This window comes from Salvelinus namaycush, chromosome 10 (assembly GCF_016432855.1).
Source record: "Salvelinus namaycush isolate Seneca chromosome 10, SaNama_1.0, whole genome shotgun sequence".
In the NCBI taxonomy this organism is placed as follows: Eukaryota; Metazoa; Chordata; class Actinopteri; order Salmoniformes; family Salmonidae; genus Salvelinus; species Salvelinus namaycush.
In genome coordinates this window covers 36,026,014-36,049,669 of record NC_052316.1, presented here as the reverse complement: position 1 = coordinate 36,049,669, position 23,656 = coordinate 36,026,014, and the positions used below count along the sequence as shown (strand labels likewise).

The window sequence follows — 23,656 nt, the reverse complement described above, 5'->3', positions numbered from 1 at the left end:
GTTAACTCTAATGAACTTATCCTCTGTGGCGGTCCTCATGAGAGCCAGTTTCATCATAGCACTTGATGGTTTTTTATGGTTTTTGGTCTTTTACCAAATAGGGCTATCTTCTGTATACCACCCCTACCTTGTCACAACACAACTGATTGGCACAAACGCATTAAGAAGGAAAGAAATTACACAAATTAACTTTTAACAAGGCACACCTGTTAATTGAAATGCATTCCATGTGACTACCTCATGAAGCTGGTTCAGAGATTACCAAGCGTGTGCAAAGTTGTCATCAAGGCAAAGGGTGGCTACTTTGAAGAATCTCAAATATAAAATATATTTTTATTTGTTTAACACTTTTTTGGTTACTACATGATTCCATATGTGTTATTTCATAGTTTTGATGTCTTCACTATTATTATACAATGTAGAAAATAGTAAAACATAAAGAAAAACCCTGGAATGAGTAGGTGTGTCAAAACATTTGACTGGTACTGTATACCGTTAGGAAATTGCTCAAAGGGGTGTGGGTGAAGACTTTTCTGCACATGTTTTTTCAAAGCCAATTAAATGGAGATTCCCTATTGAGGATGCTTTTTAGTCCAGGACTAGGAATAATCTGTGTCCAGTAAACGTCCCCCTAGTTGTTGGAATGTGTGACACCATGCTTGGTGTTTAAAAAAAAAAATATATATATATATATTTTTTTTTAAATTATATTCAAAACATACAATATACTTGCAGTGAAGCCACTCAGCAACTACATCATATTAGTCATCTAACAGCCTCCCATCCAGAGCGACACACAAAAGCAACCAGGGTCAATGCCCTGCTCAAGGGCATGTTGACAGATCTCCCACCAGCCCTCCAAGATCCCCCCTACAGTTCGCCAAGAGTTGCTCCTCAACCATTCTATATAATAATTTGAGCTGAAAAGCACAAAGTCTTGAATCTTACGTCATTTTATATATCAACTCATACACCCTGTACCATGGAATCGGTACATTAAATCTCTTCCCAACTATTTTGCAATCTGTATGGCACAGCTGTAAACATCCGGGCCTCAAATTAAACGGGTATACTTTCCTATTTATGCTATTTTCATTCCTCCACGAGTTTTGATCCTTTATATTGGGCAGACAGACCAGTTCCCTACCTCCTACCGCTGCCACCTGCATCCTCCCTTTTTGGGGTAATGCTGTAATCAATTGGTTGTAATCTTGGATTGAGCAGACCTTCCCATACAATTCTGATTACTCCATGAAAGACATAACTCTACCATTTCAATTTACAATATCATTTAAACCCTTTTCAAACATATTTCCCATAAATACAGGTCTTTTATGCTTGTTGTTGTTTAGCTAGCTTCCCATTCCAGTTGTGAAGAGTCCAGTCAGTGCAGTACCCCTCTGGGTTATGCAAGAGAACGTGTGGTTTCTGCATTGTACTCATTAAACTTATTGTTTAGTAAGAAACAAAGCAAAGAGGCTTCGTACCACCCAGAACCATAGATAGGTGCTGCACTACCTGGAACATGGCAGTTCCCTGGCCGGAGATTAGAAAGCTGTATCATTGAGCTATTCATAACAGTTCCAAACAGTTCATAACAGTGTAATTAAGTGTATATTGTGATCAGCCAGTACACACACGCTCCGTGTTCCCATGGGTTTTCCATGGTGGTTTCACTGGTCATGTAACTACTCTGTTGCTACTCTAAGAGGTTGTTTACAGTGGGTGACTGCCATGTTTTGAACTGACAGCTGTGGGATCCTTGCTAGTCATTAGTGCTGAGCGATTAACTGACATTTCGGTTTTCAAACAACTCATTGACAGACATCGGTTCAATAATTTGAATTCCATTTTGTAAAAAAATGTCCGCTCTGTCCGCTCAATGCACACGTTGTGCAGTTTCTGTAGAGATAAATCAGATCATGCCCGAAGTGTGTGATGTAGTAGGGAGTTGTAGTTTCCAACAGGCCAAAATTCTACATAGTTTAGCGCAGAAATAATGTTAATTAACTACAAAGACCATAATCCATTGCACGCCTACTTGTCCGATCTGTTTTTTTTACACCTGTTTTGTAAAAGAGACAGAAGAATGCGCCACAGCACGATTTGAGAGGGATGAAATACATGATCTAAGCCAAGGTTTCTCAAACTCAGTCAGGTGTTTATTTATATTTTACGCTTTTAAGGGAATAGTGCCAGATTGTGGCAATTAAGCCCTTTTTATACTTATCCAGAGTCAGATTAACCCATGGATACAATTTTTTGGGGAATTGCCAAAATCTCATACTATCCCTTTAAGATCAGAGTGACAAGTTACAACATATATTTGTAGCAAACATAGCAAGCAATGGCGTGAATGAGAGCTCCTCATCATTTCTACAGTGCAGTGGTGCACATCAGTTATATTTCAGATGTTGTCAACCTCATATAAGTTTTATGCATTTTGGAGTAGAATGTCTTTTTAAAAGTCACCAGAAGTGCCTCCCTCCGCCCGTCCACTATCTGCCACCGCTGCTGAAAATCCTAGGGGAAACACTGTTGTATATACTAGATAATGGTATAACCCTCTGTGTATGATTCATGTTAGAGGGTCTGCACTCTGTATTTGGGACGGTGAGTATTTAACCTAGTCATGTGAGTGATTTTACCAGGTTTTGTCTTTGTATTTGACCTAGTTGTGTGTTTTTGCTGGGGGGTTTTGTTTGCCTGTATTTGACCTATGTTTTTGCAAGTTGTGTGTATTTTACCTGGTTTTGTGTGTGTTTTTGCAGGTTGTGTGTATTTAACCTGGTTGTGTCTGTTTTTGCAGGTTGTGTGTATTTTACCTGGTTGTGTGTGTGTTTCTGCAGGTTGTGGGCCTCTACCGTCTGTGTGGTTCAGCTGCAGTAAAGAAGGAGCTTCGGGAGGCCTTTGAAAGGGACAGCCTGCGTGTGGAGCTCTGTGAAAACACCTACCCTGACATCAACGTCATCACAGGTAACATTACACTGCAAATAGCATCAGAACCTGTGTCCTGTAACACCTAGTGAAACTATTGCTGTGTGTGTGACATGTACAGTGCCTTTAGAAAGTTGTTTGCAACAAGGCACTAAATTAATACTGCAAAAAATGTGGTAAAGCAATTCACTTTTTGTCCTGAATACAAAGTGTTATGTTTGGGGCCAATCCAAATTCAATACAACACATTACTGAGTACCACTTTCTATATTTTCAAGCATAGTGGTGGATGCATCATATTATGGGTATGCTTATAATCGATAAGGAGTTTTTCAAGATAGAAAAGAATGGAGCTAAGCACAGCAAAAATCCTAGAGGAAAACCTGGTCCAGTCTGCTTTCCACCAGACACTGGGAGATGAATTCACCTTTCAGCAGAACAATAACCTAAAACAGAGTTGCTTACCAAGAAGACAGTGAATGTTCCTGAGTGGCCGAGTTACGGTTTTGATTTAAATCTGCTTTAAAATCGATTGCACGACCTGCAAATTGTTGACTAGCAATGATCAACAACCAATTTGACAGAGCTTGAAGAATTTTGAAAAGAATAATGGCCAAATGTTGTACAATCCAGGTGTGGTAAGCTCTTAATCGCTGGTAAAGGTGATTCTAACATGTATTGACTCAGGGGGTTGAATACTTATCTCATCAAAATATATTAGAGTTTTATTTGTCATATATTTTTTACAAATGTTATAATTTTTCTTCCACTTTGACATTACAGAGTATTTTGTGTAGGTCTTTGACCAAAAACGACAATTCAATCCATTTTAATCCCACTTTGTAACAAAACAAAATGTGGAAAAAGTCAAGGGGTGTGAATGCTCTCTGAGGGTACTGTACACACGTCACACATGTGTCTGTGCATGTGTGTGTGCGTTTGCATTTACGTGTGTGTGTGTGTGTGTATATGTGTGTGTGTGTACATGTGTGTGTGTGTGCATGCATGCTTACTTTGTGTGTGCATGCATGTCTTTGTTTGTTGTAAAAGCATTCCAGTCAGCATACCACCAGCATGTGAGTGTGTCTGAGAGGAGAGCCCTCACATCAGCCAGCCAACCATCCAGACCAATGTGCATTTAGGTCATTCCTTCATTTCTCTTCCCCAGGTTTAGACATGCCACTCGCTCTGACCACCCCCGCTCTGACACACACACACACACACACACACACACACACACACACACACACACACACACACACACACACACGCACACACAGACCCCTGAACATAACTCACACACTGAGGGTTACCATTATTTACACATAAAATAGAGGACAATAACCCAGTTTCACTCTGCTTGAAGTTGGGACTCGAGTGAATGTCCAATATTCCCCTTCGCTGCAGCCTGCAGAAGGATGTTAGCCTGATCAAAATATCTAAACAACACCAATGATCTGTTAACTTCCAGAGTATGTCTGCCATGTCACTTGTTAACCAATGAATACAGATTCCGGGAATAGACAGGGGAGGGGCAACAGTTAAGAGAAAAATAATAAATAAAAATACTTGCTCATGGATTATTATTTTCTTCCCACCGAAAAAGAGGAAGACCATGGAAGCCCCTTGGCATTGTGGGAGCTGCTGTTGGTTTTGGAAAGAGGCCCATATAGGCGTCCTCGTATCATGCCTGCTTTGATCCAAATGCATTAGCATGGCAGGGCAAAGAACACAGTTAACAGTTGAGCGGGTTAGAAAAAAGGGCCAGCACCAGTGTGGATTGTTGGTTTTTGCTTGCTGTCTAAATTTACTCTGCCGAGCGTGTGGCTGTTGCAGATGGGCTGAGGGAGTGAGAGAGAGAGCGTGGGGGAAGGGTGGCTGGGCTGAGAGCAGTGATAGATAGAGGGGGGTGGGGTATGGGGGTTGGTGGTTTGAGTGTAGTCAGGTCAGCCAGAGAGAGAGACAGAGAGACTAGCTAATAAGCAGGCCAAATGGATGAGCTAAGAGGAGGCGGCGAGGTCTGGGTTGTCACCCGGCTAATTTAAAAGGCGGAGGTATTGAAAGGGATTACCCCGTGTCAAAGTTCAATCCAAAGCTTGCAAAACATGTGAACTGCCTAGCCTTATTTTGTTTCAAACCATGATCCCAGACAAAGGAAACAACTCATCATGATTGTCATGCTCTGAATAGAGAATAGTTTTGGTAACATACATGAACTGAATGTAGCCAATGGCTCTTTTTGTCTCAGGCAGCGGAATTTCTGGGTTAGATTTTTTTTATTGCGATACAGTATTTTCAGGTACAGACTTTTTTGGTATTAACATTAAAACTTGACTTGTCAGTACATTCAGAAGTTGTATGTAGGTTAACATGGATTACAACAGGAGTCTAGATGGTGTAGGTCTCTACTGTAATTGAATCAGTGTTGACAGCTGGGATGTGACTTAAATCAAGAAGGGTGGTGGAGGGGGGCAGGAGCTCTCTCTCTCTTTAGCCCCCTTTGACTCAGAGACATTCCTCCAGGGCTGGGAGGGCTTTGGCAGGACCCAGTGTCCACAGACCCGCCCCCCAGCCCCTTCAGTTAGGAGCACAGATGGAAGGACAAGCTGCTCATTTTAGTTTTAGTCACGGTGGTGTGCTTCGGTCACCGGCCAGGCATTACTTCAGACTTCTCTGGTTCTGATCTCAGAGAACGCCATGCTTTACACAAGGAGGCTTTTGAGAGGCCGACTAGGTCAGTCACAACATCTGCCATTTTTAAGTTATTATTGAAATATAATATATTTCTAGTCTATGTAACATAGCAATGAGGCTGTACGAGGATCATTGTAGATGTAACTGATGTTGTTTCTCCACCTGGTAGCTAATGCATGGACAGTTATCTGAGAGTCCCATCTATCAACCTTTTTCTTGGCAGGAAGCCAACACAACAAGAAGCCTCAGTGATGCGTTCTAAATTAAATAGAGCAAGGGTTAATGGTGAATCAGTGTAATTTCCCTCCTCTCAGTGAAAGGGAAGATAGTGGTTTGGGCTTAGTTAGAGTCTGTGCGTGTGATGAGCTGCTAGTTGCTCCGACAAAGGTCATCACAAACCGAAAGCTTAGAAAAACGAAAAAATCTGTAATTGCATCTGATTTAAGAGACTCCCTTTGTTAACAAGGATAAAGAGTCTAGTTTGTAGCCCAGCTAGCCCAGCTACCCAGTCCAGCCCTCCCCATGCAGTGAATACATGGAAAGTCATTAATAGTGCTCCCTTTGATGCAGAACACACAGATGGTATTTGGTTAAGTGGAGGCATGGTGGCTTAGCTGAACTCTAGGCCGAACAGGAGGCAGGGAGGGCCCGTCATACAAACACCTACAGTCCTTGTCCAGTGTGAGTGGGTGGGTGTCAGAGAGAGAAGGGTGGGTGGGTGTCAGAAAGAGAAGCGGGCAAGGCAAGGCACCGCCCCCTGTCCTCTACAGCCCCTCTGAATCTCTCTCTACTGGTCTGGGACTATGAGGAGAAGGCAGGTGTTGGAAGGGGAGAACAAGCCCCTATTTGTTTCTTTAGGGCGGTATCGACCGACGGCAGCAGTGACCTGTAGTTTTGTTTGAAAAAGGTGTTGGACCATAGCTGTATGGGTCTTGTAGTGTTTCTTGTAGATATTCTGCAAAAGTCAACAATTTCAGTTGTGAGAAACCGTATTTATAAGATTTGCCCGTCAATGACTAAACTTTGGACCAAAAACACAACACATTTCTCAAGCAACTCAAGGCTAATTTCTGCCACCAATTCCCCTACAGGAAAATCCCAAAACAATTTCACTGAAAAACCAAAACACCTTCCCTGAAAAACACAAACACCTTCCCTGACAACAACATTCCTCGTCTCCATGATGTGTTTGTTGCCTAACACATCACAGGCTGTGAAAATAAAGGTAACACCTGCAGAGGAAGGCCACCTGTTCCAAACTGAGCATGACCTTGCCTGGTGTGTGTGTGTGTGTGTGTGTGTGTGTGTGTGTGTGTGTGTGTGTGTGTGTGTGTGTGTGTGTGTGTGTGTGTGTGTGTGTGTGTGTGTGTGTGTGTGTGTGTGTGTGTGTGTGTGTGTGTGTGTGTGTGTGTGTGTGTGTGTGTGTGTGTGTGTCAAGCCCCAACAGGGGTTAAGGTACTCCAACGGCAGAGTAAACACAGAGCTGTGTCATAGCAGGCTAATCATTTACCCCACACATAATGGCTGCATTCTCTCTGCTCTGAGTCACTACGCACGCACACACACACACACACACACAAACAGGGTGACCAGTGTTTATATCTAAACTACTCCAGATGGGAAGTTGAATATTGGTGTGTATTGAGTTATAGGTGTGTTGTGTTCACACAGAGGTCATTAAGGTGGTGGAAGTGAGAACCTATAAGCGTTATTTGTGCTCAGTAGTAAAAAAAGGTTATTTTCATTGTCACATTGCATTTCAAACTTGGTACTAGTACAGCACTATGTTAGTTGGTGATGGAATAACTAGATTAAACTGAAGTTGATGAATCTATTTGTTTTTGTGAGGACTGATAGAACACTGTGTTTTGGTTTTGCTGGAGGATGTTCAAAAACACTGCTTCTATCTGTCTGGGAAATCAGCATGTCTAAGGAAGTATCCAGAGAGCTACGAAGTAAAACCCTGTTACATGTATCTCTCCTTTATCTGTACTTATCTAACACTGCCCATTCTGAACATCTCTTTAATACCTGGTACCTCTGAGTCAAATGGGGGGAAAATAATGAATGAAAAAGCAAACAACATTGTAGCTGTTTGTCAAATGTTTCAAAAGCTCAATAGTAAACCAGGTAGAGTCTCTGCCCAGACTGTTGTTAAAGAGGGGTGGGCTGACTGGCTGGCAGGCTGGTTGGAGTGCTATCTATCGCCAGGCTCCCTGAACAAAAATTTCCTTTTCATATCTGCTGTTTTCATCTAGGCATGCAGTCCTCCAGTCTGAACAGAGACCTGTCATCATTGTAGATCTACCTAAGAGATAGAGGGAGAAAGGGGGAGAATGGTGGGGGGAGAGAGAGAGAAGAAGAGAGAATTCACAAAATGTGACAAACATCAAATTGAGACTGAATGCAGAATTCTGCAAAAATATCCTCTGTGTACAATTTAAAGCTCCAAATAATGCATGCAGCGCAGAATTAGGCCGATACCCGCTAATTATCAAAATCCAGAAAAGAGACGTTACATTTCTACAACCACCTAAAAGGAAGCGATTCCCAAACCTTACATAACAAAGCCATTACCTACAGAGAAATGAACCTGGAGAAGAGTCCCCTAACAAAGCTGGTCCTGGGGCTCTGTTTACAAACACAAACAGACCCCACAGAGCCCCAGGACAACAACACAATTAGATCCAACCAAATCATGAGAAAACAAAAAGATAATTACTTGACACATTGGAAAGAATTAACAAAAAAAACTGAGCAAACTAGAATGCTATTTGGCCCTAAACAGAGAGTACACAGTGGCAGAATACCTTACAACTGTGACTGTGACTGACCCAAAATGAAGGAAAGGTTTGACTATGTACAGACTCAGTGAGCATAGCCTTGCTATTGAGAAAGGTCGCTGTAGGCAGACCTGGCTCTCTAGAGAAGACAGGCTATGTGCACACTGCCCACAAAATGAGGTGGAAACTGAGCTGCACTTCCTAACCTCCTGCCAAATGTATGACCATATTAGAGACACATATTTCCCTCAGATTACACAGACCCACAAAGAATTTGAAAACAAATCCAATTTTGATGAACTCCCATATGTATTGGGTGAAATACCACAGTGTGCATCACAGCAGCAAGATATGTGACCTGTTGCCACAAGAAAAGGTCAACCAGTGAGGAACAAATACCATTGTAAATTCAACCCATATTTATGTTTATTTATTTTCAGTTTTGTACTTTAACTATTAATAATAATAATTAATAATAATAGGACATAATATGACATTTGAAATGTCTTTATTCTTTTGGAACTATAGAATATTTACTGTTCACTTTTGTTTATCCATTTCACTTGATTTGGCAATGTAAACAGATGTTTCCCATGCCAATAAAGTCCCTTGAATTGAATTGAATTGAGAGAGAGACAGGATGATGCTTTAAGTGCCTACCGTGATGGCTTGACACAGCAAACTTAGTTGTTTTTTCAGTAAAATAAAATCTGCAGCACCACCATGGCTATGTGGTGTAGGAATGCACAAACAGCAGACTCTGTCCTCTGCACTGCTATGTTGAGGCATGTTGGGTCTTGAGTACAGTTATGGAGGGGGCTCAGATTCTGACTCCCGATGTGAAAAACAGACCTGAGTTAGGGACAGAGGAAGGGAGAGAAACGGTCACACCCCTGACTTTTATGTACTGTAGGTCAGGAGCGGTGTAACCAATAAGACAAAACCAACAGAAAAGGGAAAAGGGATCGGTGGCAGCTAGTAGACCGCTGACGACGACCGCCGAGCGCCGCCCGAACAGGAAGAGGAGCCACCTTCGGTGGGAGTCGTGACAAAACCTTTAACATAGGGTCCTACTATATCTATTTTCTTTAGATTAGTTTTGTAATCAGTCTTACCACTAGACTGTAACTATATACTATGCTCTTGCCAGTGTGTTTGAAGCTGGAATCCTTCATGTTGAAACGGCCATGTTGGTTTGTGATATTACATCAACAAAGAAGTTACTGAAAACAATGGACACTGTTTTTTCACCTCGGACAACATTGCACTCGCAACTGAAGAGCACAAAATGTACTGCAACAACAACAAAATCTCAGCTCGACAACAAAACCTATAACAGCTGTAGTGGGACAGCCAGTGGCGCTGTTTCCCCTACTGCAGATCCCATCCTTAAACTGCAGGTGTCTGCTGATGAGTAAAACACAACTCAGCCTGATGGTCATCTGGGAGTTTTCAACAGTGGACTGAATCTACATCACTCTGTCAACAGAAGTCCACCTACTGCATTCCCGCCAGACTACATGCTCTGGATGTAGAATAGAATAGTACTTTATTAGTCCATCTCTGGGGAGGAAATGCTGGTTATTCCACACACTAAAAAGCAGCCTAATACCAGATCCCCAGTATGCTTTCAGTCTGCTCATTGTTTCATGCTTGTTTCTATCTGGATTAGAGGGTAGCATGGATAGAGATTATACCAGGCAGTCTGAAAAAGACGGGACAGCATTAAGTTAATGACTCCCTCTTCCTTAAGTGAACAACGGGATTGGACAGGATTAAAAAGTGAACATTGATTCATGCTCTTATTTCTCCTATAAAGCTGTTAGGGAAGACAACTAGACCGTGAGTTGTAATGTAGTATGTTAGAAATAAAATATGGGTAACAATTGACATAAGGTTCTTCTTATAACGTTGTAGTTATACTCTGGAGAACTGTTGTGAAAAAAGCCAAAACCCAATTAAGTGTACTGATTGTACTGGTTATATGCCATGCTTAATTGATTAAGCAGCTCTATTTACAGTGGCTTAATCTAGATGTTATTGTCAATCTAGTCACGTACATGCGTCTGAACTGAAGTTGTCTTTGTATGGTAATGGACCTGTAGTAGTTACTAACTGAAGCAGCCTCAGTCTCTGTCTCCAAGTCACTGAGGACCCACTGACTGCCCAACTCAAAGCTCTGCTCTGAAAACCGATAGCTAGTTACGCATATCAATCCATTCCACCGCTGAGAATTGACACGCTGCCAAGACGTCTTTCTTTATTTCCATATTTGTCTGTTATTTTTTCTCCTCGCCTTTGAGGAAAATAAAATACTTTTGAGGGGGCTTAGTGGAGACAGACAGTGTGGGTTTCATGTTTGCTCGCCTCTTTTGTCTGGGCCTGTTGGAGGCTGAATGTGGCTGGAGTTACAGGTTTAAAAGTCTGCACCATCACAGAATCGAGTCCCCCCACCCCTTCTTCGACATTCTCAGGCTACCATGTCACGCCCGATTCCAATCAGGCATCGCCCTAGATGCCCCCAGAACAGAGCCCACCACAACAATGGGTCCTAAAATCCTTGGCAGCCAGCAGAGTGTGTACCAGGCCCAGCCTGCTGTATAAAAGGGAGAAGAAAAGCCTTTGATTTCTCAATAACGACTCTTCATAAAGATTATATTGTTAGCAATTTGTCAGGTATTTAAGCTGTCTTGTGAAGTACATAAGAGGTAGTGTGTTTCACTCGATTGAGCTGTGAAAAAAGCATCTAAAGTCCAGCTGATCGAGGCTGAATCAGGTCCAGATGGCACAGACAGACAGTGGTGTTGTTCATGGTCTTTTTTCTGGTGAAAATCTTTTCTACCCTCTGAAGTAACATCTGGTTGCTGTCATCATCGTTGCCAGAGTTGTTATAATCAGAGCTAATTATTCTGTTCATTCCATAAAGGGTTTCTCATGCTCTCCTTCTCCCCCCCTCTCTCTCCATCCCTCTCTCTCCTGCCTCTGTTTCTCTCTCCCTCCCTCTTTCTCTCTGTCCATCCCTTCCTCTCTCCAGGTGTGCTGAAGGACTACCTGCGTGAGTTGCCGTACCCCCTCATCACTAAGCACCTGTATGAGGCTGTGTTAGACTCCATGGCTAAGAGACCTCTGCGTATTGGAGCAGGAGGATGTGAGAACGACCTGGTGGACACAGAACACACTGTCAGCCTGCTGGAGAACCTGCCAGAGGTGGAGAGGGTAAGGAGAAAATCCTTTTATTAAGGGCTTTTCACACTACTGAGCCGAACCTGAGCCAAACCAAGCTGTACTGAGCTGGCCTGATTACAAATCCTCCCTGTAGTTTCTGGAACCATGCTGTAAAAAAATAAAATATCTGAAGCAGCGCAGTACAGTTGTGTTAGCCTGCCCTGCCCAGCATGCTCTCTGTCTGTGTGATCCCAGTTGACCCTGCGGAGGCTGCTGGACCACCTGAAGCTGGTGGCGTCGCACCACGACGTCAACAAGATGACGTGTCAGAACCTGGCAGTGTGCTTCGGCCCCGTGCTGCTCAGCCAACGCCAGGAGGCCAGCTGCCATAGCAACCGCGTCTTCATTGACTCAGAAGAGCTGGCCAGTGCCCTGCACTTTAAGAAGCACATCGAGGTGCTGCACTACCTTCTGCAGCTATGGCCAGGTAACCTCCACCATAGAGATGCAATATTACGAGAGTGACCTATGTCATAAACCTTCATAACTCTAGAATGTAGCGCATAATGGCAGCCATCTTGGTCAGGGATAAATGAATATCTAGTCAACTTCATCCATCCATTTTTTATAGTTGATTAATGACTAGCTTAATTACTAGGTCATTTATCTTGCAGTGGATGTATGAGGCTTTAAGATACGGCAGTCTGGGATTATGAACATCCTGGGCATTGTGAATCACTGAGCCAACAACTTAATAAACAACTAATTACATTTATAGACTTTAAAAAGCACTCACCCAAAATCAAGACATTTCCTAGAAGGGCACTATGTTGGTGGAACTGCTTTCTAGCGCAAATTGCTCCTAGCTCTGTGGTTCTGTTCCAAACATGACTTTAAAAGGCTGGGCTGGCGCTTTGATCTCTGGTGGTTTGGCTTGGCTGACACACACACACACACAGCAATTAGCCATTCGCTGCCATCTGTTCGATCGGCATAGATGAAATGCTACACAGAGTGCTTCATCATATTGGGAGGGCCAAAGCCTTGTTGTAAACCAAGCTCATTGGGTAGCGCCGCTTTTATATAAATCACTGTCCAGAGAAAATATGGCACCCTATTCCCTATATATTGCACTTCTTTTGTTCAGAGCCCTATTGGCCCTGGTCAAAATAAGTGCACTATGAAGGGAATAGGGTGTAAAGTGTCGAATCAAAAACGCATCTTTTGACAAATGGGTAACATACCATGTTAATTGTGTAGATACAGTGCTTTCAGAAAGTATTCAGACCCCTTGACTTTTTCCACAATTTGTTACGTTACAGCATTATTCTAAAATGAATAGTTTTTTTCCCTTATCAATCTACACACAATACCCCATAATGACAAAGCAAAAGCAGCTTTTTAGAAATGTTTGCAAGTTTATTAAAAAGAAAAAACTGAAATATAACATTTACATAAGTATTCAGACCCTTAGTACTTTGTTGAAGCACCTTTGGCAGCGATTACAGCCTTGACCTAGTGTCTTCTTGGGTATGACGCTACAAGCTTGGCACACCTATATTTGGAGAGTTTCTCAAATTCTTCTCTGCAGATCCTCTCAAGCTCTGTCAGGTTGGATGGGGAACGTTGCTGCACAGCTATTTTCAGGTCACTCCAGAGATGTTCGATCGGGTTCAAGTCCGGTCTCTGGCCAGATCTAGGAAGAGTCTTGGTGGTTCCAAACTTCTTCCATTTAAGAATGATGGAAGCCACTGTGTTCTTTGGGACCTTCAATGTTGCAGAAATGTTTTGGTACCCTTCCTTCCTATGCCTCGACACAATCCTATCTCGGAGCTCTACAGACATTTTCTTTGACCTCATGGCTTGGTGTTTTGGTTTTTGCTCTGACATGCACTGTCAACAATGTAGATCTGAAAATGTAGCTTGACTCTTACCCGTATACATAAATGAACAGTTCACGGCAGATTGGAACCATTTAACTCCGTTTTGTTTGTAGCCTCATCTTGTTTCGCTCTGGTTCACACTTTAGCGCCTGCTAAATAACGCATTTTGATGATTTATTTTTAATGTTTACGTTCGAATGACGCTCCTGTGAAGTTGTGACGTGCGACAAACGCCTACTTTCCTGAAACTGGTCACAATATGCTATTTCTGTTTTTTATTTGTAATACATTTGCAAAAATTTGTCTTTATGGGGTATTGTGTGTAGATTGATGAGAAAAATAAATAATTTCAATACATTTGGGAATTATACTCTAATGTAACAAAATGTGGAAAAAGTGAAGGGGTCTGAATACTTTTCAAATGCATTGTAATTCTCCAGAAAACCAATGGTCCAAACTTCTGGTCTCTATCCTAATCCGCACAAACGTTTTTGAAGTTTTTACCCTTGTAGCATGGCCAGAATTAGGGTGACTAAATCAATGGAGGCCAGAGAAACAAAGTGGTAAAACAAATTGGAAAATTGCTTCGCATCAGCTAGGCTGGATTCTGTGCAAGAATTAAAGCTACATGGCTACCTGACAGGCTCATCTTTCTTCTCGAATCCGCAGGACATAAAACAATATAGAGGTAAGATGGATATCGATTTAGAGACATGACATGTAGTATTTTCATATTTTAGTATATGCTTTTCATATTAATTTGAAATTCCTGTTCTTTTTCAAAGATTTCTCACAAAAATAAGCTCATCTTTGTGAAATGTCAACAGAGCACTGAGCGTATACCAAGCTTTTTATTTTCAATGCATTTTACATTTATTTCAGCTCGTGTCATGCTAATTTAGCTTTTTGTGACCCATGGACGCAACTTTGAAGACGACGACCACAATATGTAAAATCCTCAAAAGAGAAACCTGCACCACTATGTCAACAGAGCTCAGGGCTTATTATCGGATGTATTAGGTTACGAAATCTGACCTTTAATATATAGTTGAAGTCAGAAGTTTACATACACCTTAGCCAAATACAATTTAACTCAGTTTTTCACAATTCCTGACATTTAATCCTAGTAAAAATTCCCTGTCTTAAATTAGTTAGAATCACCACTTTATTTTAAGAATGTGCAATGTCGGAATAATAGTAGCGAGAATGATTTATTTCAGCTTTTATTTCTTTCATCACATTCCCAGTGGATCAGAAGTTTACATACACTCAATTAGTATTTGGTAGTATTTCCTTTAAATTAAATAGCTTGGGTCAAACGTTTTGGGTAGCCTTCCACAAGCTTCCCACAATAAGTTGAGTGAATTTTGGCCCATTCCTCCTGACTGAGCTGGTGTAACTGAGTCAGGTTTGTAGGCCTCTTTGCTCACACATGCTTTTTCAGTTCTGCCCACACATTTTCTATGGGTTTGAGGTCAGGGCTTTGTGATGGCCACTCCAATACCTTGACTTTGTTGTCCTTAAGCCATTTTGCCACAACTTTGGAAGTATGCTTGTGGTTATTGTCCATTTGGAAGACCCAAGCTTTAACTTCCTGACTGATGTCTTGAGATGTTGCTTCAATATATCCATATCATTTTCCATCTTCATGATACCATCTATTTTGTGAAGTGCACCATTCCCTCCTGCAGCAAAGCACCCCCACAACATGATGCTGCCACCCCCGTGCTTCACGTTTGGGATGGTGTTCTTCGGCTTGCAAGCCTCCCCCTTTTTCCAATTGTCTGTAAAGAATTGTTGGAAAAATTACTTGTGTCATGCACAAAGTAGATGTCCTAACCGACTTGCCAAAACTATAGTTTGTTAACAAGAAATTTGTGGAGTGGTTGAAAAACGAATTATAATGACTCCAACCTAAATGTATGTAAACTTCCGACTGCAACTGTAATGTTAATTATATGTTAGAGAAAGACCACACTGAACTATTCAAAACATGAATAATCATATTTGTCTTGTTAAAATTTACTTTACAACATAAGGAAGTGAAATTTCCTCACCAAATTGCATTTTCACCCGCTCTGGGCAGAGTGGGTGGACACCCTGTAGGGTGCCGTTTGGGATGCAGAGTGGGTGGACACCCTGTAGGGTGCCGTTTGGGATGCAGAGTGGGTGGACACCCTGTAGGGTGCCGTTTGGGATGCAGAGTGGGTGGACACCCTGTAGGGTGCCGTTTGGGATGCAGAGTGGGTGGACACCCTGTAGGGTGCCGTTTGGGATGCAGACAGACATCCTGGACCAACTGTGGCTCTATGGTTGGTCATTTGTCTCCCTGTTTAACTGTTCTGCTCTCAGCAGCTGTCTTCTTTGTGTGCACAGTGACATGAGAACAGATACGCACCGTCGAGTACAGGGATATTGGGAGGGATATGAGAGAGAGAGGGGTATGAGTGTTGGGTTGCTAGGCGGTTTAGATGTCAAAGCCTGTGTTATTGTTTAAGTCTGAGGAGGATGGAGAATAGAAGCCTATAAGGCTAAACCTGTCTGATCCCCTCAGATCACTAACATTCCAACTGCACTAACTGCATTTAACTTCATAGTGTTGTTTACGTACGCTGCATGGTGTATTGCTTAAGCTGATCTTTATACTCCTCACTGATCTTTATACTCCTCACTGATCTTTATACTCCTCGCTGATCTTTATACTCCTCGCTGATCTTTATACTCCTCACTGATCTTTATACTCCTCACTGATCTTTATACTCCTCGCTGATCTTTATACTCCTCGCTGATCTTTATACTCCTCGCTGATCTTTATACTCCTCGCTGATCTTTATACTCCTCGCTGATCTTTATACTCCTCGCTGATCTGTATACTCCTCGCTGATCTTTATACTCCTCGCTGATCTTTATACTCCTCGCTGATCTTTATACTCCTCGCTGATCTTTATACTCCTCGCTGATCTTTATACTCCTCGCTGATCTTTATACTCCTCGCTGATCTTTATACTCCTCGCTGATCTTTATACTCCTCGCTGATCTTTATACTCCTCGCTGATCTTTATACTCCTCGCTGATATTTATACTCCTCGCTGATATTTATACTCCTCGCTGATCTTTATACTCCTCGCTGATCTTTATACTCCTCGCTGATCTTTATACTCCTCGCTGATCTTTATACTCCTCGCTGATCTTTATTCTCCTCGCTGATCTTTATACTCCTCGCTGATCTTTATACTCCTCGCTGATCTGTATACTCCTCGCTGATCTTTATACTCCTCGCTGATCTTTATACTCCTCGCTGATCTTTATACTCCTCGCTGATCTTTATACTCCTCGCTGATCTTTATACTCCTCGCTGATCTTTATACTCCTCGCTGATCTTTATACTCCTCACTGATCTTTATACTCCTCACTGATCTTTATACTCCTCGCTGATCTTTATACTCCTCGCTGATCTTTATACTCCTCGCTGATCTTTATACTCCTCCCTGATCTTTATACTCCTCGCTGATCTTTATACTCCTCGCTGATCTTTATACTCCTCGCTGATCTTTATACTCCTCACTGATCTTTATACTCCTCGTTGATCTTTATACTCCTCGCTGATCTTTATACTCCTCGCTGATCTGTATACTCCTCGCTGATCTTTATACTCCTCGCTGATCTTTATACTCCTCGCTGATCTTTATACTCCTCACTGATCTTTATACTCCTCACTGATCTTTATACTCATCACTGATCTTTATACTCACCCCTATCTCCATCAACAACATCACTCCTACCCAGACCCACTAGCCATCACCCCTATCTCCATCATCTACATCACTCCTACCCAGACCCACTAGCCATCACCCCTATCTCCATCAACTACATCACTCCTACCCAGACCCACTAGCCATCACCCCTATCTCCATCAACTACATCACTCCTACCCAGACCCACTAGCCATCACCCCTATCTCCATCAACTACATCACTCCTACCCAGACCCACTAGCCATCACCCCTATCTCCATCAACTACATCACTCCTACCCAGACCCACTAGCCATCACCCCTATCTCCATCAACTACATCACTCCTACCCAGACCCACTAGCCATCACCCCTATCTCCATCAACTACATCACTCCTACCCAGACCCACTAGCCATCACCCCTATCTCCATCAACTACATCACTCCTACCCAGACCCACTAGCCATCACCCCTATCTCCATCAACTACATCACTCCTACCCAGACCCACTAGCCATCACCCCTATCTCCATCAACTACATCACTCCTACCCAGACCCACTAGCCATCACCCCTATCTCCATCAACTACATCACTCCTACCCAGACCCACTAGCCATCACCCCTATCTCCATCAACTACATCACTCCTACCCAGACCCACTAGCCATCACCCCTATCTCCAGTGCCGGTATCACTTTCCACCACATGGCCTCAAACTGCACGATTTTGTTAAAACATGACTTTTAGTACCCTCTCCACCTAGGATATTCCAGTCCTAACCTTAGCCCTTAGCCCTCCCAGCTTCACCCTAACATTTCACAATCATTATGAGAAATGTCCAGCCTCTTCATGAGGTCCACACCTTCCACTGCATTGTTGCATAGGCCTGGAGTGTGTGACCTGGGTTATGTGAATGTGTTTCTGGGGTTGTGTGAGTGTGTCTGGGGTTGTGTGAATGTGTGTCTGGGGTTGTGTGAATGTGTGTCTGGGGTTGTGTGAATGTGTGTCTGGGGTTGTGTGAATGTGTCTGGGGTTGTGTGAATGTGTCTGGGGTTGTGTGAATGTGTTTCTGGGGTTGTGTGAATGTGTTTCTGGGGTTGTGTGAATGTGTTTCTGGGGTTGTGTGAATGTGTTTCTGGGGTTGTGTGAATGTGTTTCTGGGGTTGTGTGAGTGTGTCTGGGGTTGTGTGAATGTGTTTCTGGGGTTGTGTGAATGTGTTTCTGGGGTTGTGTGAATGTGTTTCTGGGGTTGTGTGAATGTGTTTCTGGGGTTGTGTGAATGTGTTTCTGGGGTTATGTGAATGTGTCTGGGGTTGTGTGAATGTGTTTCTGGGGTTGTGTGAATGTGTTTCTGGGGTTGTGTGAGTGTGTCTGGGGTTGTGTGAGTGTGTTTCTGGGGTTGTGTGAATGTGTTTCTGGGGTTGTGTGAGTGTGTCTGGGGTTGTGTGAGTGTGTTTCTGGGGTTGTGTGAATGTGTTTCTGGGGTTGTGTGAGTGTGTCTGGGGTTGTGTGAGTGTGTCTGGGGTTGTGTGAATGTGTCTGGGGTTGTGTGAGTGTGTCTGGGGTTGTGTGAATGTGTTTCTGGGGTTATGTGAATGTGTTTCTGGGGTTGTGTGAATGTGTTTCTGGCGTTGTGTGAATGTGTTTCTGGCGTTGTGTGAATGTGTGTCTGGGGTTGTGTGAATGTGTTTCTGGGGTTGTGTGAGTGTGTCTGGGGTTGTGTGAATGTGTTTCTGGGGTTGTGTGAGTGTGTTTCTGGGGTTGTGTGAATGTGTTTCTGGGGTTGTGTGAATGTGTTTCTGGGGTTGTGTGAATGTGTTTCTGGGGTTATGTGAATGTGTTTCTGGGGTTGTGTGAATGTGTTTCTGGGGTTATGTGAATGTGTTTCTGGGGTTATGTGAGTGTTTCTGGGGTTGTGTGAGTGTGTTTCTGGGGTTGTGTGAGTGTGTTTCTGGGGTTGTGTGAATGTGTTTCTGGGGTTGTGTGAATGTGTTTCTGGGGTTGTGTGAATGTGTGTCTGGGGTTGTGTGAATGTGTGTCTGGGGTTGTGTGAATGTGTCTGGGGTTGTGTGAATGTGTCTGGGGTTGTGTGAATGTGTTTCTGGGGTTGTGTGAATGTGTTTCTGGGGTTGTGTGAATGTGTTTCTGGGGTTGTGTGAATGTGTTTCTGGGGTTATGTGAATGTGTTTCTGGGGTTGTGTGAATGTGTCTGGGGTTGTGTGAGTGTTTCTGGGGTTGTGTGAGTGTTTCTGGGGTTGTGTGAATGTGTCTGGGGTTGTGTGAATGTGTCTGGGGTTGTGTGAATGTGTCTGGGGTTGTGTGAATGTGTTTCTGGGGTTGTGTGAATGTGTTTCTGGGGTTGTGTGAATGTGTCTGGGGTTGTGTGAATGTGTTTCTGGGGTTGTGTGAATGTGTTTCTGGGGTTGTGTGAATGTGTTTCTGGGGTTGTGTGAATGTGTTTCTGGGGTTGTGTGAATGTGTCTGGGGTTGTGTGAGTGTGTCTGGGGTTGTGTGAATGTGTTTCTGGGGTTGTGTGAATGTGTTTCTGGGGTTGTGTGAATGTGTTTCTGGGGTTGTGTGAATGTGTCTGGGGTTATGTGAGTGTTTCTGGGGTTGTGTGAGTGTTTCTGGGGTTGTGTGAGTGTGTCTGGGGTTGTGTGAATGTGTTTCTGGGGTTGTGTGAATGTGTTTCTGGGGTTGTGTGAATGTGTTTCTGGGGTTGTGTGAATGTGTTTCTGGGGTTGTGTGAATGTGTCTGGGGTTGTGTGAGTGTGTCTGGGGTTGTGTGAATGTGTTTCTGGGGTTGTGTGAATGTGTTTCTGGGGTTGTGTGAATGTGTTTCTGGGGTTGTGTGAATGTGTCTGGGGTTGTGTGAGTGTTTCTGGGGTTGTGTGAGTGTTTCTGGGGTTGTGTGAATGTGTTTCTGGGGTTGTGTGAATGTGTTTCTGGGGTTGTGTGAATGTGTTTCTGGGGTTGTGTGAATGTGTGTCTGGGGTTGTGTGAATGTGTGTCTGGGGTTGTGTGAATGTGTTTCTGGGGTTGTGTGAATGTGTTTCTGGGGTTGTGTGAATGTGTCTGGGGTTATGTGAATGTGTGTCTGGGGTTGTGTGAATGTGTTTCTGGGGTTGTGTGAATGTGTCTGGGGTTGTGTGAATGTGTCTGGGGTTGTGTGAATGTGTGTCTGGGGTTGTGTGAATGTGTTTCTGGGGTTGTGTGAATGTGTCTGGGGTTGTGTGAATGTGTCTGGGGTTGTGTGAATGTGTCTGGGGTTGTGTGAGTGTGTCTGGGGTTGTGTGAATGTGTGTCTGGGGTTGTGTGAATGTGTTTCTGGGGTTGTGTGAATGTGTTTCTGGGGTTGTGTGAGTGTTTCTGGGGTTGTGTGAATGTGTTTCTGGGGTTGTGTGAATGTGTTTCTGGGGTTGTGTGAATGTGTCTGGGGTTGTGTGAATGTGTTTCTGGGGTTGTGTGAATGTGGGTCTGGGGTTATGTGAATGTGTCTGGGGTTGTGTGAGTGTGTCTGGGGTTATGTGATTAGGAGAGTTGGCTTGTCCTCTGTACTTGCATTGTTTTCAATGGGGGGGAGGGTGTTAATGAACGGTGTGTGTGTGTGTGTGGGCAGACATGTGTCTGTGTATATGACTGCTTGGCCTTGGTATTTGGTGAATTTCATAAGGAGGTGAAAGTGTGCGTGTGTGTGACTCATTGGCCTTGGTGACCGCTGTGCTTTTCTGGTGTGTGTGTGGGCGTGCTTGTGTGTGTTGTGTGTGTGCGCGCATGTGTGCTTGCGGGCGTGTGTGTTTGGGCAGAGAGCAGGTGGTCAGGGAGAGATCACACTATGGCAGAGTGGTGGAGTGAGGGGAGAGGAGAGGGGAGGGGGGAGGGGGGGGGTGTAAGGCTCTGGATATTTTTAACTGGTCAGGGACAGCACAGTGGGAGCAGCCATGGATTTGGAAGTGTCCAGGAGGGTGTGTGGCACAGGCAGGATGGGGTGGCTGGGAGTTCAGGGGTTGAGGTGATGGGGGTTCGGGGTTATTTGCTTATTCTTGGATCAATGGCAGATGCCTCCTTGAGCCCTGAAATAAGAACGATCCTGCTGTTCATCTACTACACGCTGTAACAGTCATCATCTGTTCATCTACTACACGCTGTAACAGTCATCATCTGTTCATCTACTACACGCTGTAACAGTCATCATCTGTTCATCTACTACACGCTGTAACAGTCATCATCTGTTCATCTACTACACTCTGTAACACAGTCATCATCTGTTCATCTACTACACTCTGTAACACAGTCATCATCTGTTCATCTACTACACTCTGTAACACAGTCATCATCTGTTCATCTACTACACTCTGTAACACAGTCATAATCTGTTCTTCTACTACACGCTGTAACAGTCATCATCTGTTCATCTACTACACGCTGTAACAGTCATCATCTGTTCATCTACTACACGCTGTAACAGTCATCATCTGTTCATCTACTACACGCTGTAACACAGTCATCATCTGTTCATCTACTACACGCTGTAACAGTCATCATCTCTTCATCTACTACACTCTGTAACACAGTCATCATCTGTTCATCTACTACACGCTGTAACAGTCATCATCTGTTCATCTACTACACGCTGTAACAGTCATCATCTGTTCATCTACTACACGCTGTAACAGTCATCATCTGTTCATCTACTACACGCTGTAACAGTCATCATCTGTTCATCTACTACACTCTGTAACACAGTCATCATCTCTTCATCTACTGCACGCTGTAACAGTCATCATCTGTTCATCTACTACACTCTGTAACACAGTCATCATCTGTTCATCTACTACACGCTGTAACACAGTCATCATCTCTTCATCTACTACACGCTGTAACAGTCATCATCTGTTCATCTACTACACTCTGTAACACAGTCATCATCTGTTCATCTACTACACGCTGTAACAGTCATCATCTGTTCATCTACTACACGCTGTAACACAGTCATCATCTGTTCATCTACTACACGCTGTAACAGTCATCATCTGTTCATCTACTACACGCTGTAACAGTCATCATCTGTTCATCTACTACACGCTGTAACAGTCATCATCTGTTCATCTACTACACGCTGTAACAGTCATCATCTGTTCATCTACTACACGCTGTAACACAGTCATCATCTGTTCATCTACTACACGCTGTAACAGTCATCATCTGTTCATCTACTACACGCTGTAACAGTCATCATCTGTTCATCTACTACACGCTGTAACAGTCATCATCTGTTCATCTACTACACGCTGTAACAGTCATCATCTGTTCATCTACTACACGCTGTAACACAGTCATCATCTCTTCATCTACTACACGCTGTAACACAGTCATCATCTCTTCATCTACTACACGCTGTAACACAGTCATCATCTCTTCATCTACTACACGCTGTAACACAGTCATCATCTCTTCATCTACTACACTCTGTAACACAGTCATCATCTCTTCATCTACTACACTCTGTAACACAGTCATCATCTGTTCATCTACTACATGCTGAAACAGTCATCATCTGTTCATCTACTACACGCTGTAACAGTCATCATCTGTTCATCTACTACACGCTGTAACAGTCATCATCTGTTCATCTACTACACTCTGTAACACAGTCATCATCTGTTCATCTACTACACGCTGTAACACAGTCATCATCTCTTCATCTACTACACTCTGTAACACAGTCATCATCTGTTCATCTACTACACGCTGTAACAGTCATCATCTGTTCATCTACTACACGCTTTAACAGTCATCATCTCTTCATCTACTACACTCTGTAACACAGTCATCATCTGTTCATCTACTACACGCTGTAACAGTCATCATCTCTTCATCTACTACACTCTGTAACACAGTCATCATCTGTTCATCTACTACACGCTGTAACACAGTCATCATCTGTTCATCTACTACACGCTGTAACACAGTCATCATCTGTTCATCTACTACACGCTGTAACAGTCATCATCTGTTCATCTACTACACGCTGTAACAGTCATCATCTGTTCATCTACTACACGCTGTAACAGTCATCATCTGTTCATCTACTACACGCTGTAACAGTCATCATCTGTTCATCTACTACACTCTGTAACACAGTCATCATCTGTTCATCTACTACACGCTGTAACAGTCATCATCTGTTCTTCTACTACAGTCATCATCTGTTCATCTACTACACGCTGTAACAGTCATCATCTGTTCATCTACTACACGCTGTAACAGTCATCATCTGTTCATCTACTACACTCTGTAACACAGTCATCGTCTGTTCATCTACTACACGCTGTAACAGTCATCATCTGTTCATCTACTACACGCTGTAACACAGTCATCATCTGTTCATCTACTACACGCTGTAACACAGTCATCATCTGTTCTTCTACTACACGCTGTAACAGTCATCATCTGTTCATCT

At 43.2% G+C, this 23,656-nt stretch overlaps 1 protein-coding gene across 1 annotated transcript in view; it reads left to right on the top strand.

The window, feature by feature from the left end:
- Positions 1–23,656, top strand: part of LOC120054993 (rho GTPase-activating protein SYDE2-like) — an 81,107-nt gene that overhangs the window by 46,887 nt on the left and 10,564 nt on the right. The window contains exons 4-6 of the mRNA XM_039002808.1: positions 2,850–2,976; positions 11,449–11,630; positions 11,835–12,066. Of these exons, the coding sequence (XP_038858736.1) occupies positions 2,850–2,976; positions 11,449–11,630; positions 11,835–12,066 (541 nt within the window). The remainder of the gene's footprint in view (positions 1–2,849; positions 2,977–11,448; positions 11,631–11,834; positions 12,067–23,656) is intronic.